The sequence below is a fragment of the Capra hircus genome, chromosome 19, assembly GCF_001704415.2.
Source record: "Capra hircus breed San Clemente chromosome 19, ASM170441v1, whole genome shotgun sequence".
Taxonomy (NCBI): Eukaryota; Metazoa; Chordata; class Mammalia; order Artiodactyla; family Bovidae; genus Capra; species Capra hircus.
In genome coordinates this window covers 23625194-23646061 of record NC_030826.1, presented here as the reverse complement: position 1 = coordinate 23646061, position 20868 = coordinate 23625194, and the positions used below count along the sequence as shown (strand labels likewise).

Sequence of the window (20868 nt, the reverse complement as noted above, 5' to 3'; positions counted from 1 at the left end):
TGCGCGTGTGTGCGTGTGTGTGTGCGCATGTGCATGCGTGTGCGTGCGTGTGCGTGCGTGTGTGTGCGTGTGTGTGCGTGTGTGTGCGCGTGTGTGCATGTGCGTGTGTGTGCGTGTGTGTGTGTGTGTGCGTGTGTGTGCATGTGTGTGTGCGGTGGGACAGCCAGTTGTTAAACACTGACAGCACACCGCTGGCAGGGTGCTCACTCGGCTTTCTGGTTTTCCTCTGGCTGAGATAATCTACAGCTTGGTACACTCCATCTAGAAACTGCTGACTTACTCTTGGTGCTTCATATTCAAGGCCTCCACTCGGTACTATGACTACCTTTTTCGGTAAGCCGCCAGCACCCTCTCAGGACCCCAGGGAGCTCACGTATGAAATGACCAATGACCATGGCATTGGAGATTATAGAAGACCGATGTCAAGCCCTCCCAGCCACCTCCCTGCCCTCAGCCCCGTCTCCTCCTCTAAAACAGGTTTCCAGATCTCTACAAGCCCACCCCAGTCCTACAGGTACAAAGCACAAGTTTTGTGGGCTGGGAGGGAGAGGCAGCCCCTCTCAGGGTTGACCACTCCATGGGAGGTGGGGTTGCAATAAGCACCGGCAGGAATCGCAGACCTATTGGACGTCCTCTTCTGCCCTAGGTGACCTTCGGCAAGTCACACTCTAAACCTCCTTTTACTCAAAACTTTATTTATTTTGATATTTATTTGATATCAAGTAGGATCCAGGCTTGGTTACAGATTCAATCATTCCTTCAGTATTAATTAATAAGCCTTGTTGAAAAAAAAACCTGAAAATTCACATTACTACCCCACTTTACAGATGAGGAAACTGAGACTCAGAGAGGTGGGCCTGTCAACACTGCACCAGGATCAGAACCCAGCTCCACAGCTGCTCAGCCACAGAAGGTTGCCGCCCTAACACAAACAACTATTTACTTGGGACCCATGCCTTCTCTTTATCCCTAACATCGCAGGTCATTGTCAACATTTCTTCACCATGAGAACCCCAGAAGCACCGTAGCCTAAATGACCCTGCTGGCCCACTGGCCTTAAATGGTTCTATCACTTAGACTAAAGTTCCTCAACCCCAGCCTGACATTATGGGCCAGATAACTCTTTGTTGCAGGGCAGAGGGGTGGAGGGCAGGGGGGTTGCCTAGTACACTGTAGGGCACTTAGCAGAATTCCTGACTTCTGCCCAGAAGATGCCAGCAGCACACTCCCCTCCCACAACCATGAAAATCAAAAACCCTCCAGCACTGAAAAGCACGCCCTGGGAAGCAACATCACCCCCACTCATACACTATTGTTTTATTCCTGTTATTCAATAAATACTCAGGCTAACAGTTCTGCATCTCTTATAACTGTAAGCTCACTTGCTCATCACACAACCAACCATATGAGGTAGGAAATATTCCCCTCTCTCCATTTTTCATTTGGGGAAATGGAGACACAGAAAAGACTCAGTAACCTGCCCATTGGCACATCACTAGTAAGTGGAAGACCCAGAATTTGGAGCCAAGCTCCAGAGTTCTCCACTACATAATACTGCCCTCCTCGGGGCAGGACCAACACTCTGATTTCCAGGCACACCCAGTGCCCAGTGGTGCCAAGCACACATGTCTGCTTGGACACCCCTTGGGCTCCAACCCCCGATTCGCTCCCCAGAGCTGACTCCTCCTTCTCTACCTGACTGCAGGGATCATAGAAACCTGAAAAGCCCACACTCTTTGTCTTCCCTGAGCCCTCACTACTGAACCTGGGTACCCCTTGAATCCACATCCTTCTCCCATCACCCCAGACACCATCCATGGCCCTGTGACCCCTCACCACTCACCGTGACCCCTCACTGCTCTCCCTTTCTGCATCCACTCCCCACCAACCCTTTCTATTCAGCCAGCTGCAGCCATCAAAACAGTCTCTCTCCTCCTTCTAGTTAAGGACCTTTAAAGACTGAAGGCCCTCCAATGCCTCCCACTGGGGGCAGGATGAAGCAAAATCCTCAGCAGGGTCCCTGTGGTGGCCCTACTGTCTAACCGCTGTCTGCCCTCTGACACGTCCCCTCCGTGCACTCAGCAGCACTGAACCACATGTGGGTCCGGAACACGGCCTCTGGGCTTCCCCCGGGCCTCCCCACTGCAGTTCCATCCACCTGCACCACGCTTCCAGCTCCTTATCGCTGCATTATCAAGATGGTCTCTGTGACAGAGAGGCCCTGGGTTGGTGATGGGGTAACGGGGAGGTCAGGGGAAAGAGCTTCAGCTTTCCAATCATACAGTCTCAATGCCTCTGGTAAATCACTGAAGTCTCTGAGCCTCAGTTTCCCCACGAGTACAGAGGGGACAAGAACACACCCTCTGATGAACAGATGCGGTGAGCCGGCAGAGCTGGAGGCCCGAACACTTTGGGGTTGAAATGGAAACTGGACAATTCAGCGTGCCTGGGGCTCGAACCCCACCAACAGCGGCCAGGCCACAGCCCCGCCCCTGCCAGCCGCATGGTCCACACCGCCCACGAGACACCACTAACCTGTCGGACTCCGGCTCATGATGATGGGGGTGGCGGCTGCCCCCAGGCTGGGGCTCTCGCTGCTTGGGGACGGGCTGTAGACAAACACCTCCTGCTTGAAGGGAGAGGTTGTGGACGGCTGGCTGCTCTGGGGAGAGAGGCTGGGTGAGCCGGGCAGTCCCACCCTCAGCAGGCCTGAGACAGGCTCCTACTACCCCACTTGGACCTGCTCTTTCCCTTTGTTGCCTCCAGCCTCTATTCCAACCTCTCCCCTGCCCCCCAGGAATTGCCCCTGACCCAGCCCCATGGAGAGAGATGAGCCCTCTTTCAGCTGGGAAGCCCACCGCAGGGGCACCTTTCAGTCTGACCTCTGACCCCTGCTGCTGATACTCCTGAGGGAGTATCACTCTGAGGAGTGAGGCAGTGTCACTCTGGGGTAGGACACCCCCCTCACCCTACCCTGAACCACTGCTCCCAGAGGGTGGACATGGCTGACTGGGCCCTCTCCCATTTCCTCACTTCCCCTTTTATTCGCCGAGCCTGCGTGAGGCCCTGCCCACAGGAGCTATTTTAATGCACAGAGCGGTATCTGCCTGGGTCCAGGGTGCCCCTCGCAGCTCCCCAGGGTTGGACGGGGCCACACCTACCCCACTGTCACACTCCTCCATGGCCTCGCCCTCCCCGGCCGTGCTGCTGAAGCTGCTGGTGCTGGAGGAGGAGCGGGAGATGTTGGCTCGGCCGTTCTCCTTTAATTTGATGAAGGGCCTGCAGGGAACGGGAAGGCAGGCAGGCCCTGGTCACATGCTGAGACGCCCCCCACAGGCCCTCCCTGAGACTGAGGGCAAGGCAGGCCCAGCAGACCTGAGCTTGCCCACCAGCAGCCCCCCAGCAGGCCCCTGCTTTGGTGTTGGCTTTTGTGTTCCAGAGAGTTCCCACGGCAAGAGAAGCGGGTTGTCAGCCGACCGGGAGTGGAGCACATATTCTGGGGCCCCGGGTGGCTAAAGCCCCCACCCCACCCCTACCTCACTCTCTTACTTCTCCTTGTTGGGGCAGATTTCCGGAGAACTAGGGTTGGATGAGGTCTCAGACTTCATCTCCTGAGAAGAGTGTCCGCCCTCCGGAGTCTTGGGGTTGCTGGATGCACTGTCACTGGGGAAACGAGGATGGAGAGAAGTGAGGCCAGGGGGCCAGTCCACAGCTCCCCGGAGCACTCAGCACCATGAGGACCTGTGGGTCACCGTGCCCCCCTGATAGCATGGCCACCAGGACCTCCACTCCCACCCAGACCTCCTCAGACACTGTGGCAGACCACTGAATCCTCTGCTCCATCAGAGGCTACTCCAGGCTCCCGGTGAGAGTCAAGAGCCATCAAGCAAGAGTTCTAGGCGGGTGCCCCCAAGCCCAAGTCCACCATCCCACACCCCAGGCAGGCCATCTCATGCAGCAGAGCTCTAGGTCAAGAGCAGGCCACAAAGGGAATGGAGGGGGTCTGGGACAACCACCCCTTAATGGGAAAAAAAACCAACACTCATGGGCTCCCCAGGGTGCTATCCAGGCCACCCACTGCTCAACTCCAGAGGCTACACCTCACACAGACTGTAAAACGAGCTCCCTGGGTCCAGGTGATAAAGCGGCCCTGGTGCTGGGAAGTGGGTCACTTCCAGTCTGGAGCTCCAGGGTTTCTTCCTCTTCTAGCTTAACAAAGACCAGGTCCTGACGCCCACTGCCCTGCTCACTTTTGAAGACATGATGGCCCTGTCTTCAATGCACTTTTATTTTTATAATGGCTTTCTTGAGATATAATCCTTGTACAATTCACCCATTTAAAATGTGCAATTCAATGGTTTTCAATCTATTCACAGAGTTGTACAACTATCACCACAATCTAATTTCAGAATATTTCAGCCTCCCGTGAAAGAAACCCTGGATGCACTTAAATCGCTGCCCATTCTCTCCTCCCCCCAACAGCCACTGGTCGACTCTCTCTCTATGAATTGGCTTATTCGGGATATTCCGTATAAATGGAATCATACGATGCAGTGCGGTCTTTTTGTGACTGGCTTCTTTCACTTAGCATAGCATTTTCAGAGTTCATCTATGCCATAGTAGGTACTATGGTATTTCACTACTTTTTATTGCAAGCAATATTCCATGCTAATTTCATTATTTTTTATTGCAAAGTAATATTCCACATTATGGATATACCACATTTCAGTTATCCATTTTTCAAGTGATGAACATTTGGACTGTTTTCACTTTGGGCTATGATGAAGAACGCTGTTATGAAGATCTTCATGCTACTTTTTATATAGACATATATATTATTTCTCCTGGGTACATACCTAGGAGTGGACCTGCTGGGTCATTTAGTAACTCTCTGTTTAACCCTCTGGGGAACTGCCAGACTGTTTTTACAAGCAGTTGCATTATTTTACACTCCCACAAGCTATGCAAGGGAGTTCCAATTTCTCCATATCCTCACCAACATGTGTTATTATTTGTTTTATTATTATTATTAGAGCCACCCCAGTGCCTCAATGTATTTTTAACGAGGTGCTAGTGACCTCCTAGGGCTTCCCTGGTGGCTCAGACAGTAAAGAATGTGCCTGCAATGTGGCAGACCCAGGTTCAATCCCTGGGTCTGGATGATTCCCCTGGAGAAGTAAACGGCTACCCACTTCAGTATTCTTGCCTGGAGAATTCCATGGACAGAGGCTACAGTCACATGGGGTCTCAAAGAGTCAGACACAATTGAGCAAGTAACACTTTCACAACGATCTCCTGGTTGTCAACCCAAGCCGCGGTTTGAGTCTTTGAATTGGACTTCTCTGTGTACTTGGCACAGCTGACTCTCCCTCCAAGAATGTCTCTTCTCCTGGCCTCTGAGACCCATTCCCTACCCCTGTATCTCCAGGCTCTCTCCTCTTTCATCTTCTTCCCAGTCTTCCTCACTGGCTTTCCTCTCTCCACTTGCCCCTAAATGCAGGTTTTCCCCAGGCATTCTATATACTCTGTGGTGTGACCATACTCCTTGGTCCCTCTTTAAACATCACCTCCACCCGAGGAGCTCCCGTCTCTCCTTCTTCAGTCAAGAGCTCTCCTAAGCTCAAGACCTGCAGTCTGATCACTTCCAATTCTGCCCTTCTCTCCTGGGGGGCCCACAGGGACTTACTCACATTTACAGGTTTCAGATAGAGCTTGTTCAGCCCCTTCTATAAACCTGCCCCTGGTCCTGCATGCTCAAGCCCAAGGCATGGTGCACCATCCAGGGCTGCAGACAGACAACTTGGAGGCCTGGACACCAATGCCTCCCTTCCCTTCACAAGATGGTAAGCTTCTGGAAGGCAAGTTTTCATCTTCTGTAGCTCTTGACAGAGCACTGAGCCCAGCATGGGGCAGGCACTCAATGATGCTGCTTACTGAATTAAATGATAAGTGGGCTCAGTGATTAAATGATCAGAAAGACCACTAGCAGGAACAAGTGAAGTATGATGCAACATGAGAGTTGTTTTAAAACAAAAAAGAGAGAGAAAGAGCATTCTAGAAACCCAGAGGAGGTTTGATAACCTCTGCCTGTGAGAATCAGGCAAAAGTTTCCATAAGAGCTGACATCTGAATAAGCACTGAAGAAGGGGGGCAAAGAAAGAAAAGAATTGTAGTGACATTTCTGCATGCATGCATGCTAAGTTGCTTCAGTCATGCCCTCCTTCAGGGGATCTTCCCAACTCGTATGTCTCCTGCATTGGCAGATGGGAAGCCCACCTGGGAAGCCCAATGGTGTTTCTAGTTTGGGGTCAAAATGCAAATTGTATACAGCTTTGGAAAGTCTTGTGCAGAGATCGCCCAAACCTGCCTCGGTGGATAAAGAGCTGAATGAGTGACGGGGGTGTGCAGGTGCCTGAAGTGGGGACCAGGCTCAACAGGAAGCCATCTCCCGATCTATGCCAAGCCCTCCCCAAGGTAGGCCTCTGAAAGCTGCAGCAGTGGTGAGAACTGACAGTTACCATCGTGTCCGGCTGTCCCCTTGGCCTTCAGAGCCCGTGTGCAGACGGGGGAAGAGCCCCGACCTCCGCTTTATGGGGCTCCGTGACTGGTTCTTCGCCGTTGCCACTGCCACTGGAGGCTGCCAATGAAACTGCCAGAGTGAGTGCTGACCCCCCAGACTCAGCCCTCCTTCTCCTCGTCCCCCTTTCCCACCTACAAATAGGCCCTGGTCTGGAGGAGATCCCAGAAAGCAGCAAGCCAGCCAGGAAGGTGAGATCTAATAAGGGGGGAATGGGAGCTGGGACCCGGAGACTCAAGCCACCTGCAGCCTGTTTTCCTGTGTTCTTAAGCCAAACCTGTTACCCAGGTAACAATCTACCAAAGATCAGCATTCCTGGAGGTCAGGGTCACCTTAAGGAGAGTCCCACATATTTAGAAAGACAGGATGACTCAGGCTGAGAACCACAGAGCTGAGAGTCCTGGGAGAGACCTGGACCAGTCTCTGGCTTTCACCAGTGAGGATGCTAAGGAGCCCGGGGATGAGGAGATTTGGCCTAGGTCATACGGCAAACCGCTAACAGACAAGCACGTGTGCCTGGGCTCCTGACTCTACCAAGAAATGGGTCCAAGCCGGTGTCACAGATTGGACCCAATAATAAGACAGACTGAGAACAGCAGAGTGAGGTGCACACACAGCTCCGGGCAGGGGGAGCCCAAGAATGTGGCTCTGCTTCAGCCACATGCAAGGGGACCATGGAGAGCTGGGAGACCGTGGAGGGGGAGATGAGAGCCTGTGGCCAACCTTTAGAGCCCACCAGGCTCCTCACCCAGGTCCCAACTTCTGCCCTCCACGTGCTGTTCAACCTCAGGCAAGTGACAAAACCCTCTGGGCTTCAGTCTCTTCATCCACAGAATAAAGATAAAACAGCCCTGCCCTGCTCATTCACAGACTTTGTGGGAGGAACCAGATAATAGCTATGAAAATATTTGGTAAGTTAAATGAAATTATGCAAGGGACTCCCCCGGCAGTCCAGCGGTTAAGACCACTTTTCAATGCAGGAAGCATGGAACTAAGGTTGGGGAACTAAGGTTCCACGTGCCATGGAATATGGCCAAAAAATAAAGAAAGAAATTGTGGGACATTATTTATAATACTAACGATTAGTATTGTGGTAGACATGTTCTGCAATGAAAAGAAAAGAGTCTGATCTGTGCAGATACAAAGTCACTTTGCTTTTTTAAAGAACTGACTGGCTCCTTGCCTGGCCAGCCTCTGGTGTGAGCTGACCAGACTAAACCCCACAGACCTGCCAGGTTCCTTCCTTGGGAACCGTCTACACGGTGACTAGGAACTCAGGCTTTGGATCAGGGAGACCTGCATTCAAATCCCAGCTCTTCAGCTTAGCTGTGTGACTTGTAGCAAGTCACCTAAACCCTCTGGGTCTCCTTTCCCTCCAGGAGCTGTCATGGGAACGGATCAGATAATGTTCATGAATGATACAGCTCAGTGCCTAGTGCATAGCAAGCCGGGGGGGGCAGGGTGTGAGGGGGTGGGGCGGGGTAGGAGACAGCTACTGTTATCATTAATAAGAACAAAGCAAGGACACGCCTCCGCAGTCAGGGGTCCCAAGCCCCCAAGCAAAGAGACTCACTTCAGGCCCATTTTGCAGGGTTGGCTCTGAGGTTGGCTCAGTGGTCGAGGAAACTCAGGGAACAGGACGACAAAAGGGCCTCTAGGCTGGGCCAACCCCAGGGATGCAGGCTCCATTTCAGAGACAGGCCTCACTCCCCAAACAGCCTCAGTTTCCCTCTGTCATCCCTGCTCTAAGTTGCCTGGCCCCAGCCTCCCCTACTGGGGCCTGGAGAATCTTCCCCGCGCCCTGCGTGCCACCCTCAGGGCAGGCGGCTCTCACCGAGAAGGTCGTCTTGGTGACCTCCACGCTGTTATGGGTGATGCCCCCGCTGAGGCTGCCGGGGATGCCCCCGCCATGCTGCTTCTTCTGGCTGCTCACCATGGTCTCCATGGAGTGGCTGCGCACGCGGATGGCCCTCTGCGGGGAGAGCAGATGACAGAGGCCTGAGGGCTGGAGTCTGGTCCCTCTTGATGGCCCTGTCCGCTTGACGGGGTCTGCAGATGCAGCCTTCAGCATGCACACACATGATCACCCACCCACACTCACTACTGTTTGCAAAGTATTTTCATATACTCCATGCTCTGGGCATGGGTGGCTGTTTGCAGGCAGAGGTCAGAAAGGACAGCAGCCAGAAGGAGTCTGAGGGGCCAATGCCCCAGCTCCTGGCAAGGTGGACAAAGGCCGTTATCTTCATCTTACAGGTGAGGAAAGAGAGGTTTGGACAGCCCAGTAAACCCGGGTGACCCTCGTCTGGCTACCACCTGTCCAAGCTACAGCTTCCTCATCTGTAAAACGAGAATGATGCACTCCATGCAGGATCACGTGGGGACTAAATATGGTCATGTGCCTGACCCCAATCTGACTTTTTCTTGCACAAATTAAATGTATTTCTATATTTATGCACCAGCTAGCCCTCTGCCATCATCCCAAAGTGTGCTGTGTGCAATGTGGAATACATTCACCTTGCTGAACCATAAGGAGCTCTTACTAATCCAGGCACTGAGCCTTCCCCTGCATTTGCAGAGGCTTACGAGACTATGAGGACAAGCCTCCAACCTGACACAGCTGCTGCAAGAAGAGATGCATGCTCGGACCGGGCAGAGGCGTGGGTTCTCGGCGGGGGCATGGGGCTGCTCAGGCCCATGTAGGATCACCAAAGCCCAAAGGGCACGTGGCCAAACAGTGACGTGTCCAGGAGGGGACAACCAGGATGGCCAGGGGCTTGTCACAGAGCAGGCAGGGATGAGAAGAGCTCAAATCAAGGCTGCTGAGCCCTCAGCAGGGATGGACCGGGGAGGTGATGACCACACCCTCAGGCAGCTCTGCAGACCAACGTGGTTCTGCAACCGGATTCACGGGCAGTGGTCCTCCGGAGGCAGTGTTCAGCTTGACCCAGGGGAGGATTTCCTGACCAGGGAAGGCCCACAGGATCCCACCTACCACGTGGATGCTACTCCCTGGTTCTGGACGCCTTCAAAGATGACCTGAATGTTTAGGAAGGGAAGATCTCTCCCATCACTTCCCTTTAATCACTCATTCGGTGACTCAATAATACAGCCAGGAGGCAATGCAGCTTAGAGATCACCAGCATGGAGTGCCAGGGTCCTACTGCCAGGACTATATCTGGACTCTCTGCTCCACCACCTATCAGCTGGTGTCCCTCGTAGGTTCCTTGGCTTTTTTGAGACTTACTTGTGAAGTGGGATGGAGGAGATCTACACCGCAGGGCTCTGGTGAGCTTACACACAGAGGGCCCAGAGCATCATAAATAACCCAGGTATGTGGCTACTCTATTGTTAGTGATAAGCATTTGTTGTGTGCCTCCCATGTGCCCAGCACTGTGCCTGAAATAAGGAGATTTAAGGGAAGGGAGTCAAAAAAGTTGAAGACTCATCCTCTACCCCCAAGAAGCATACACGTCAGCTGGGGGAACAGGACACGTTCCTTAAAAAGTAGGGTGACACCAAAGACCCAGGGCCAGTAGGGGGCGCCCTCTGCATTCATTAGCTGTCCAGGGCCCCAGGGCCTCAGGTCCACATACAAACATGGATGCAGATATCCTTAGTTGCTCACAAACAGGTGCCTTTCCCCTCCACTGCCATGTCGCTTGTTGGCAGCAGAGCCACCATTGATCCAATGTCCCCTCTCCTCCTTGAGACAAAGGAGTAAATCCTGACCTCCCATGCCCCTGCCAGTAGGACATGAGGGGATGCCTTCTGGGGACTTTGGCGAAAGGTTTCCTCAACGACCCCCAAAAGAACTGTGACGTGTCTGCTTCTAAAACCACAGCAGCCACCTTGGGGCCAAGAGGCATCAAGCCTGAGGGACGAAGCTGACGAGCTGCGGATGCCAGAGGGAAAAGGAGAAGAAACCTGGATGACCATGAGCCACCTCAGGCCGTTTTCAGTGAGCTGATGGACTTTCCTTATTGTGTGAGCCAGTAGAGGCTCAGCTTCAGAAAACTGACATGGAAGGATGGACAAGTGGACACAGCTCCCATCCTCACGGGGTTCATTCCGACACTCGCACACGCATGTGTCAGCTTACACACTCCATGAGCCAACCTCCAGATGGTCTCATGTGGAAGAGCTAACCTCCTTCCCTCCCTTAAAGTATCGAGAGAAGAGGTTGGTCCGCAGCACGGTGGTCCCAAGAAATCAGCACAGATGGTGCCCCCAACCCACACAGCAGACCCCTGGGGGTGTCTCCTCAAGGTCAGGAATTCACGCTTTGGCCCCGCTGAGAACCACAACCTGCCTGCCTTTCCGTCCTGTCAAGGCAAGCTGATGCAGGAAGGAGCACTGTTTGCAAATAGGCATGAAACCTATCAACCTCCCATTCCTCATGCCACCTAGCCTCTCCTGTCTGAGCCAAAGACACCCCTTAAGGGATCTCATCTTTCTCCTCTTCTCTCCCTTTCTAGGCTCTAGAGTCACTGAGCAACAGTTTACTGCAACATGGTTAAAACAGCCACCACATTCTATTCATTTCATCACGCGAAGATCATTAAGTCATGGACCTTTTGGAGAACTGAAGGCAGGGAAAGCAGGGTACCATGCTAGGGAGTCCCCAGATTAACGTCAAAGATCCTTAAATGAATCAAGTGCTCCATAAATCTCAGCATCGCTTCATTCCATGGGTGCCCTCAGGTGCCACCAGCACTAGTCATCAACAACGCCACGTCAACTAGTCATTTATGTTCTGATGTGTTCCCTGCTGTCTCTTTCCAGAGAACATCTGACATGGGTAATAAGCCCTGTGTGATGGTATCTGGTCTACTGAGCTCCACATACACGATCTTACGGAATCCTTCCACTCTCAGATACAGAGAGGACAGCACTGATAGAAAAGGTCCCTACAGGTAAATGATGACCCAGGTCACACTGCAGGTAAGGGATGGAGCCAGGACCCAAACTCAGAACCTGGTCTCTAAATAGAAGGGCTCCAGGATCCCAAAAGTGGTTCCGATTCAACATATAATTCAACTGGTTGATGGACTAAAGGTGATCAGAAACCATGAAGCTTTAGCACCTCCCCACCCCACCACCACCACCACACCCACACAAAAAAAATCTCCAACAGTGATGTCAGGGAAGAATCTTCTTGAATGCCCCTGATGCCGCTGTTTGAGTCAACAAGGCAAGAATGATAGCTAATGGACTTACAGGGAATTCCAGGGATGTGCAGGGCAGCCATCTGCTGCTCAAAGCAAACAGGAGGGGGTTTGCATCCTGGTTCTTCCCAGTAGAGCATATGAACCTCTCGGAGACAGTCCTCTGGTCCATAAACATGAGGATGACATGGGCGTGCCAGACACCTGGTGTGATACCTGCACGCTCAGGGCCAGCCCTCCTCCTCCACCCTTAGGGACCAAAGGAGAACAAGACAATGGCTCCCTCCAAACCCTAAAATAATGCTTGATTCGGACAAAATCACCCAGTGACACGGTCTAAAGTATTCCATCAGTTTCAACCTGCTGTAGAGCTGGAAGCACTAGGCTTCTCAAGTTGGGCAGAAGGTAAAGGGTGAAGACAAGAGCGGAGGGCAGTGCTGTAGAAAGAAGAAGGCAAGGGGACAAAGGCACATGAAACCTTTGCAGGAGTATCAGCAGGGACCAACTCTGCAGGGACCAACTAGACCTGTTCCCACTCACCCCAGTACATCCAGGCCACACTGCACCGCCCCTCTGCTTCCCAGGGACAAGCTCATGCTTTCAAGGCTGCCTGTGCCAGCAGCGGACAGCATGACCTTTGGAAAGGTCTTCTGTGCACTGATCTGAAACCTTAACATTTCCAGCCCTTGGAGTCTCTGATTTGTCTATTCCCAATTCACACAACTATCCCTACCTGTCCTCACAGTCTGCTCTCCTCCCAGCCAACCACCTCCGGTTGCATCGCCACCCCCAGTCACTAGGGTTTCCCAGCCCTCAGTTCACCTCCTGGCTTACCTTCAAATGAGTTCTCCTCTGGGAGAGTCAGAAAAGAGAGAGGGAGTCACTTTCTGGGTACCTGCTCACGTCACTTCATTTCAGCTGGGAAGGGAGCTGAGTACCAGTTAGCATCATGGAGGAAGCACATCTCCTCCGGGTCAACCACAAACCTCTCATGCTTACAGATGGGTTTTGTGAGTGTTCCAGTTTAACAAACTCAAGACACAGTGCCCAGACATGAGCGCTAATGGGGACATGCATACTGATACCAGGCAAGCACCAGAGGCAGGGAGAGAAAGGTGCTAACTGCCGGCCTGCTGAGATGGCTCCTAATCAGGGAGTACTGAGGTCCATAACGGATCTTCGGTCCCTCTAGCAGCCCAGTGGGATAAGGAAATATCTCTCTGCATCTCCACCTCGGCAGACCAGAGCTCCAAGCCACAGCTACGGGCTGCCCTGCCTGTAGGGATTTCTGCAGCTCGGTGCTCCTCTCCTGCCACTAGGGGTCAGAGAAGACCAGTGCATCACCTACCACATACCCTCAGAGGATGGGAAGAAGTCACCTGACCACTCCCTGATTGCCGTGGTCCCAGTTCCCCTGACACTGGGTGACCATCCCCTCCATGGTCCTTCATCCCCCTTCTTCATGATGAGGTCAGCCGAGGGTTACAGGGCTAGCTCCGTGTTTCTTGCTTGGGGTATTAATTCCCTGATAGCTCAGTTGGTAAAGAATCTGCCTGCAAGGCAGGAGACCCCAGTTTGATTCCTGGGTCAGGAAGAGCCAATGGAGAAGGGAAAGTCTACCCACTCCAGTATTCTGGCCTAGAGAATTCAGTCCATGGAGCTGCAAAGAGTCAGACATGACGGAGCGACTTTCACTTTCTTTCACATAGCATGCGGATACATCAAGTATCATCACTCTTTTCCTTTTATTGCGTGCATGCTTCGTCACTCAGTCATCTCCGACTCTTTGCACCCCTTTGGACTGTAGCCCGCCAGGATGAATAAAAACTTCATCAGTAGATGGCAGTGGCTGAGAATGGCATTCGAGAACAGTAGTCAAGAGGTCACTATTCTTCAGTAACGTACACTCCTTTTAAAGAAAAGTCTTCTTGCAAGACTCCAAAAATATGTTCACAGGACTCCAACAACAGTGGTCCCTGGACGGTATATGCAATATACCTACCTAGTCCATAGAAATATCTTTTAATGGTGAGTTTCAAGGTAAAAGTTTAGCCCCTATAATTAGAAAAATGCACATACAGATAGATGGATACTTACACGTGCATGTGTGCTAAGTCACTTCAGTCGTGTCTGACTCCGCGACCCCATGGAATGTAGCCCACCCGGCTCCTCTGTCCATAGGATTCTCCAGGCAAGGCTAGCGGAGTGGGTTGCCATGCCCTCCTCCCGGGGATCTTCCTGACCCAGGGACTGAACCCACATCTCTTACATCTCCTGCATTGGCAGGCGGGTTCTCTACCACCAGCACCACCTGCAAAGCACCAGATAGATACTCATCTAAAGCAACAGTGCCAAATTTCAAAGTGTTTGTAAACGGGCAGATTCCTCAGAATATTTCTAAGCATCTCAGTTTGAAAAGCATGCCTAGATGCTCACAAACGAGCGGTTCTGTTTCTCAAGAGAGAAAAGCTTAAGTGAGAGCCAAGGGGATTGAAGTAACAGATGAAGAGCTATTCTAAGTAATGTGCCGGGCAGCACAGCCCAGGGCAGTGATGGGTCTGCCCTGGAGGTGAAGGAAGAACAATCAGAGGCAAGGGGAGAGAGGGCTGAGATGGCTTTCAGTCCTGGGAATTCTCTGTTCTGTTTCCACGTGCCTATGAGATGAGAAATTTGACAAGAAAGAGATGAAAGACGCAACTTTTCTTCCTGAGGTCATTTCCTACACCGTTTCTATGAATGATTCCACGGAGGTCTGGGTGAGGAGTTCCAAGGGAATGCCAGTGATTCTGACACCCAACACCACTCAAGTGGCCCCTAAAGAAATACCAAAACTAGAGACGGTTTCCTGAGCTGGGTCAGACCCAAGGCAAGGTCACAGGCACGGCCCAAACATCAGAACCCTCTCATCTACTGGGCTTCATGCCACTACACCTGGCCTGCCCCCAGCTTGGGAGACATGCGGGCAACAATGGAAGGGACAGGGAGAAAGAACTTGTGTTCCCAGCAAGGTTTGCAAAAAATAAGCTAATCATAACTGGCAGAGCTCTGAAGGCTTACTCGTGTGACTGACCACGACAGAGACCATGACGTGACTATCCCCTCCCCTTACCCAACAGTGCTGCCTCAAAGGCAGACAGACAGGGAAACAGAAGGCAGAGGCGAGTCTATCTTCAGCTTACACTTGGAAGGATTTAGGGTTGAAAAGATGGATTCCCGGGATTACGGGATCAAAGACGAGCAATGATAAAGTCTTGAAGCATGTCTCTTGGAAAAGCCCTTTAACTGGACCCCCTGGAGTCAAAGATACTACTGCTTCTCCAGCTGGAGGCAAGAGCCTGGACAAACGGCCTCAGGCTACTCTCCCTTAGACTCACAGCCTGTCTGTAGCTGCTGGGGCCATTTTATCCACTGTCCACAGCCTACAAGCTTTTTCAGATTATAGAAACACTTGAAATCTAAAAAATTAATTATTAACTCCTCGATACAGAAAAAAACCTGCAAAATCGAAAGCAACAGAGGCTTCGTTACATGTCTGCAATATACAGCATGATGGTAGCTAGCCACCTGCAGCTCGAGTCTTACATGAATTACATTGGCTGTGGGACTCAGGAACAGCTTGATGTGCTTGCCGTGATGGGGGGTTGGGGGAACCTACAAAGGTTTTCCCAATTACCTGGTACGGTCACCCCTCTCTTGGCTGGGCCAGCCAACCTGGCTCCCTCCTTCTTCCCCTTTCATCTCGTCTCTTATCCCTCATCCCCCTTTCTTCTTGATCTCCCAATTTCTATTTCACCCTGCCTGGCTCTGACCATCAGGACTGAAACAGATGCCCCAGGAATCTCCTGCCAGCCTCAGCAAGCAGCTTGGCTCCTACCCCCACCCCTGTAAGGAATCTCAGCAGCTGGCCCCAACTAGGCCAGCAGAGCCCTGCCCTGCTCTCTACAGTCCAGCCTGGCAGCCAGGGATGGACCCCAGGCTTGTCCGGGCCAGGCTAGCATGGGTGGAGTCCTAACAGAGTCGGGAACCAGGAGGCAGTGTCATGTAGCTGCTAAGAACAAGAGCCTTTGGAATCTGGCAGACCCAGATTTAACTCCCGTGTCTGCTGGGTGACTTGGGACAAACTGCTTTGTCTCTTTGAGTCTTAGCTTCCTCACATGTAAAATCACACCCATCGTTATTAAAACTGAGTGTGAATTATCAAACCAAGATTATCCTGCCTATAATAACAGCCTTCCTCACAGGGCAGAGGGCAGTCGTGAGGCTTTTGATGGGATAGTGTGCATTAAGCTTTCACTTTCCATGAAAACAGTAATACCAGCTAACACCTCCACTGAGCGCTTCTCGTATTCCAGGCCACATGCACTTTTCCAGGCATTATTTCAATGAGTTTTCCCACTGACTCCACGACAGAGGTCCTATTGATCATCCCTGCATTGTTGGTAAGGAATCCGCAGCTCAGAGACTTTAAAGACCGTGCCCAGGATCACATAGGGCTGGGATTCTAATATGGGCAGGTTCGACCCGACCTCACACATACTGCCACCAAAATGGCAGCTTTATAAATCATTGTGCAATGGGCAATCCAGCAGAACACGGACCTAAAGACCAGAAAACCTGGGTTTGAAACAAGGTTCCACCTCTCCTGTAGGGGTAACATTCCAAGCAGCCCTTCGGCCTCACTCAGTCTATCCCCTGGTGTGTGAGTGAAAAATATTGATTTGGTCAAAACGTTCGTTCGGGTTTTCCCAAAAGATACTATGGAAAAATCCAAATGACCTTTTTGACCAATCCAACAATAAGACCCAAGTTCTGCCAACTGCACAAGACGACAGCCAAGCTCAGATTGGATGATGGGTGTAAATACTGGGTAGACCAGCAAGCACTTGGCAAGCGAGTGACGATTAGCCTCTTTATCCCAAGTGTCTGTCAAAGCCCGACGTGAACACGTCCAGGGACAGGAGGTTCAGTACTTATTTTAGTAGCGCTCTCTGGTTAGAAAAAAGTCTCCGCTTTGCCAAGTCCACAAGGACTTGCCTGTAACTCCATCCCACCGGCCCTGGCCAGGTCCTCCACTGCCCTGCCAGTTGGGAACAACCCTTGCAGTTTCCCACACTGGCTGCCAGAGACCCCTAAGGCTTGTGTCCTTGCCTCTGCTATCCTGCCCTGGGGTCCCCAGCCACTGAAAGAGGCAGATGAAAGCGGTAATGTTCTTATTTTGCACAGGCTCCTCTCCTGCTGCTAACGCTTCCCCCATCTCTGCCTACCCGACCAGACCAGGAGGAGATGACACAGATCAAAGAAAGGAGGTAGAAGATGGCCAGAGACGCTGTTGGTGCTCCGACTGCTCACATTCCCCGATGCCCCTGCCCTCTGCAAACAGCTGTGATGCCCCTGCTGCCCACGCCCCTCTGGTTGGCACTTGGGCTCTGGGGTTAGGATCACGAGGACTTTGCCCTGCTGTCTTCCCTGGGTCCACCCCCACACACACACACCTCGCTGCCCTAGCAATAGCCAGCCACTCTTGTGCCTGTACCTTAAAAGACTCCAGGAATCCCCCATGGCCCCCATTCTCAAACTTGTCCTCTTCTGGGCCCAGTCCCAGCATGGCCTGAGTGTGGGCATGGAGTTCATCGTGAAGGTTGTCCAGGAGGGCGGCCCTCGTCCGGTCCTGGAAGGGAAAACAGGCGTTGTGAAGCTGGCACTGGTGGCAGAGGCGTGCCTGCTCCCTAGGGGGATCCAGACACCTGGCCCAAGGGCTGCTATTCTGATCAACTGCATCCGGGCGACGGTGTGGACCTACCTCCTGTCTGAGCTCCACACTCACAAACGCTGCAGCTAACTCAGGCCTTCTGCCCTCTACCCCTGCCCCGTTTCCCTGGACCATCCTGCCCTCCCACGGCTCTGCCCTGATGACTCCCTGCCCAGATCTCTGCCCTAGGCGCCACCTCCATGTACCCAACTACCCAGAGCTCTTCTCCATCCAAATGTTTATCCAGGGCCATGTATATAGCCTTCATCGGTCGGGGGGAAGTGGAGGGCGGCAGTGGAGGGAGGGCATTCACACAGACCAGAACAAGCCCTTCCAGCAACTTAGCTTTTGTGAGCACCTCCAAATAGCAGGTCTAGATAGAACCCATCTCCAGCGGTCCCCATGCTAGCTAGAGCCCAAGCCAAAGGCTCAAGAGCCACCTCACAAACCCACTTCCCCATACCCTTATAAACATCATGTCTTTCTGATTCTAACCATTTCCTGTGCCCAGTATAAGCAGCTGTCACCATGTCTTTTGGACTCCTATAATAGCTTCTAACTGGCCACCCTTCCTGCCCTCCTCCCCTTCAATCTCGCCTCTCTCCCACACCCTCCCTTATTTTATTAGGGCCTCTAGCTGGAAGTCTTTCTTGATCTGACCCCCTAGCATCGCCAAAGGGGCCTCCCACCATTCCAGACTCCACATGAACGCTTAGGCCACATTCAATCCTCTAGAGTCATGCTCACAAAGTCGTGCTCAGAATCTGCTTGGCCTTTGTTCATGCTGTTTGTTTCTCACGCCTAGAATAACCATTCTCATTCTTTCTTCCTGGCAAAAGATTTATCAGGTATCCAGATTCGGCAGTTCAAGGGCCACTTCCTCCAGGAAGCCTTCCCTGAACATGCCCTCCATTCCCCAGATGCAGAAGCAGCCTCAGTACCGGCCTCCATCACAGTCCAGTGCGCCGCATCCCACCTGTGTCCCACCAGCCTATAAGCTCTTTAAGGGCAGAAACTCTGTCTCCAGGACCCCAGGATCCCAGGGAACAGAACAGAGTCCAACACACGGTAGGTGCTGATCAGGGAATGGCTGACTAGACCTAAAGTTTGGATGGAGTTCCCACAAGAAGAAAGAGCTCCATACCAACACAAGGCTGAAGGCTCAGAGGGGCAAAGATGGTGCTTCCCCATCTTAAACAGCCCCCAAGAACAAAGGCTATCCAGAAGGGCAGAAGGAAGATCAGAAACCACGCTCTCACCTCCAGCTTCGCAAACTTGTCTGACTTGCAGCAAGCGTTCTCCGCGTTGGTGAGCTTGGTGAGCAGAAACTCCCTAAACTCCAGGCCCTGGAACAGACAAGACATCCCACCCTTATAGCTGTTGTTTCCCAAAGGGCTTCAGCCACAGGAAGAGGTAGGCAGAATAGAGGCTCTGGGAAGAGCCCCTCAAAGGTCTGACACTTCATCATCTCTAGCCCAGCCCAAGCCCACCTGCTAAGATACCAACACGGAAACCAGCTCCCCTGGGTCTGGGAAACCAACCCTCACACCCCACAGTGGCACTTCCATGACTGCAAGCCATCTGTGTGCAGGACTCCTGGGACTGGATCATGGCATAAAACCCTTCTTTTGGCAGAAAGGCAACCCAGGGTCAAACAGCCTGACGAAAGGCCCTGTGCCGGCCAGGCTGGCAGCACAAGCAGAGGTGGGGCGAAACCCCACACGAGGAGATTCCCCTGACCCTGCTGCAGGCGCTCCTGAGAGTTCTAGCCCAATTCGGCCCCCTGCACTCCCTGCCACTCAGGTGTGGAAACTTAGAGTCTCAGATATGAGAAGGGCAGAAAGGAGAATTTCCTACCTTCTGGAAAACAGGGGGGCTGGGCAGGGGTGGGCCGAAGGCGGGCACGTCTTCCCGTGCAGTAACTGCGACCTGAAACACAGAGGGGCTTGGTGTGGGCCAGGAGGGAGGAAACGCAGGCTGAGGATGACGAGTGTTTGAAGCCCCGGTCCTGGGGGATTGACTTCCCTTCTCCCTCCGCCCCTTCCGAGAATACAGTAAGATGCCTCCTGAGCCATTGCCAGCACACCGGAGTCACTGTTCCTAGAAGTGGGGCTGGACAGCATAGAGCCATCCACGTGCCCTCCTCTGCATTCCCGAGGCTGGAAGCCAGACAATGGACAGGGTTGAGGAGCAGCCTGGAATCCTAATTCTAAGGCAGTAACAAGGGCCCAGGAAATGGTATCTCATTACCTCATTCGACTGGGATGCTAACCCTACAGAGAGGCCACAGGGAGGCTGGGAATTAGGGGTGGGGGGACACTAAGGTGCTCTGCATGGGGGTGTCCCAGGCTCTGGGTAGAGTGTGCACCTCTGGCCCGCCTGATGAGCAGGAACTTGGTGAGAGGGGGCACCAAGGTGCTCTGGGGTCTCCCAGGCTCGGGACAGGCCCCACACCTGCACCTCTCCTCCGTCTCTGCCTGGAAGTGCCCTGGTTTCACCTGCTCTCAGCCCACGAGGCTGCAGGCCTCTCTGGAGACTCTGCCCTCTTCCATCCCCTGGCGGCTGCTGACGTGAGCCCAGCGCTGGTCTGCCGCCAGCCCGGCCTGTGAAGTAGGGCAGATGCAGAGAGTCTGCCAGGCGGGGTGAGCAGGCAGCTCGGAGCCCGGCCAAGCAAAGGTCCTGCCAGGGTCTGGAGGGGGCGGGAGCCAGAGAGGGCTGGTCAATATGACTTTCTCTCTCCAGCTCAGGGCTGTCCTTACAGCTGCCACCACCCCCCAACTCCTGCAGTGCGCGGAGTCAGGAAATGGTGTGTGTTTGACTGACGTGATTTCTGGCTGGTTCCAGCTGCCAAACTGTTCCCCTTCCACCACCCACCGTGCACCCACGGCACAAGTCAAGAATTCCACTCGTGGAGCCAAAACTGGGGGGAGGGGAGGGGAAGGCCACTGAGGGCCTACTGACGGGGATGAGGCCAGAGGCCAGGCTCAGCTCTCCCTTCTTCCCATCCTGACGCTCCCTCCTTCTCAGGGGTGCATTAGAGCGGTCTGTGCTGACTGAGGAAGACACGTTCTTAAATCCACCCCAGTCACCCAGCCAGACAAGCCCATGGAAAGGAGAGAGGAGCCTTCCTTTGACGGCCATTCTCGACCCCACATGCTCCATCTCCTGACCGTTTTCCAGCCAAACGCCCAGGCCTCTGTTGTTCCCTCTTCCTGGGGACAGTTGGGTGGCTGAGTTGAAAGCAGAAGCTGCCTAAACACAACCTCACCTTCCTGTTTTCTAAATCCAGCCAAGGCCTCCCAGCATGGGTGGGGGCAGGGCTCAGGAGAGAGGCAGCAGGTGACTCTGGGGAGAGACTCTTAAGGACTAGAAAG

At 53.0% G+C, this 20868-nt stretch overlaps 1 protein-coding gene across 5 annotated transcripts in view; it reads right to left on the bottom strand.

Moving 5' to 3' along the window:
- RAP1GAP2 (RAP1 GTPase activating protein 2) overlaps positions 1–20868 on the bottom strand; it is a 215383-nt gene that overhangs the window by 6930 nt on the left and 187585 nt on the right. For all 5 annotated transcript variants that reach the window (XM_018064418.1, XM_018064419.1, XM_018064420.1 and 2 more), the window contains 8 exons: positions 19352–19423; positions 18754–18840; positions 17279–17413; positions 8412–8549; positions 6519–6637; positions 3550–3663; positions 3162–3279; positions 2536–2662 (listed from right to left, as the gene is read on the bottom strand). In XM_018064418.1, coding sequence (XP_017919907.1) covers positions 2536–2662; positions 3162–3279; positions 3550–3663; positions 6519–6637; positions 8412–8549; positions 17279–17413; positions 18754–18840; positions 19352–19423 — 910 coding nt within the window. The remainder of the gene's footprint in view (positions 1–2535; positions 2663–3161; positions 3280–3549; positions 3664–6518; positions 6638–8411; positions 8550–17278; positions 17414–18753; positions 18841–19351; positions 19424–20868) is intronic.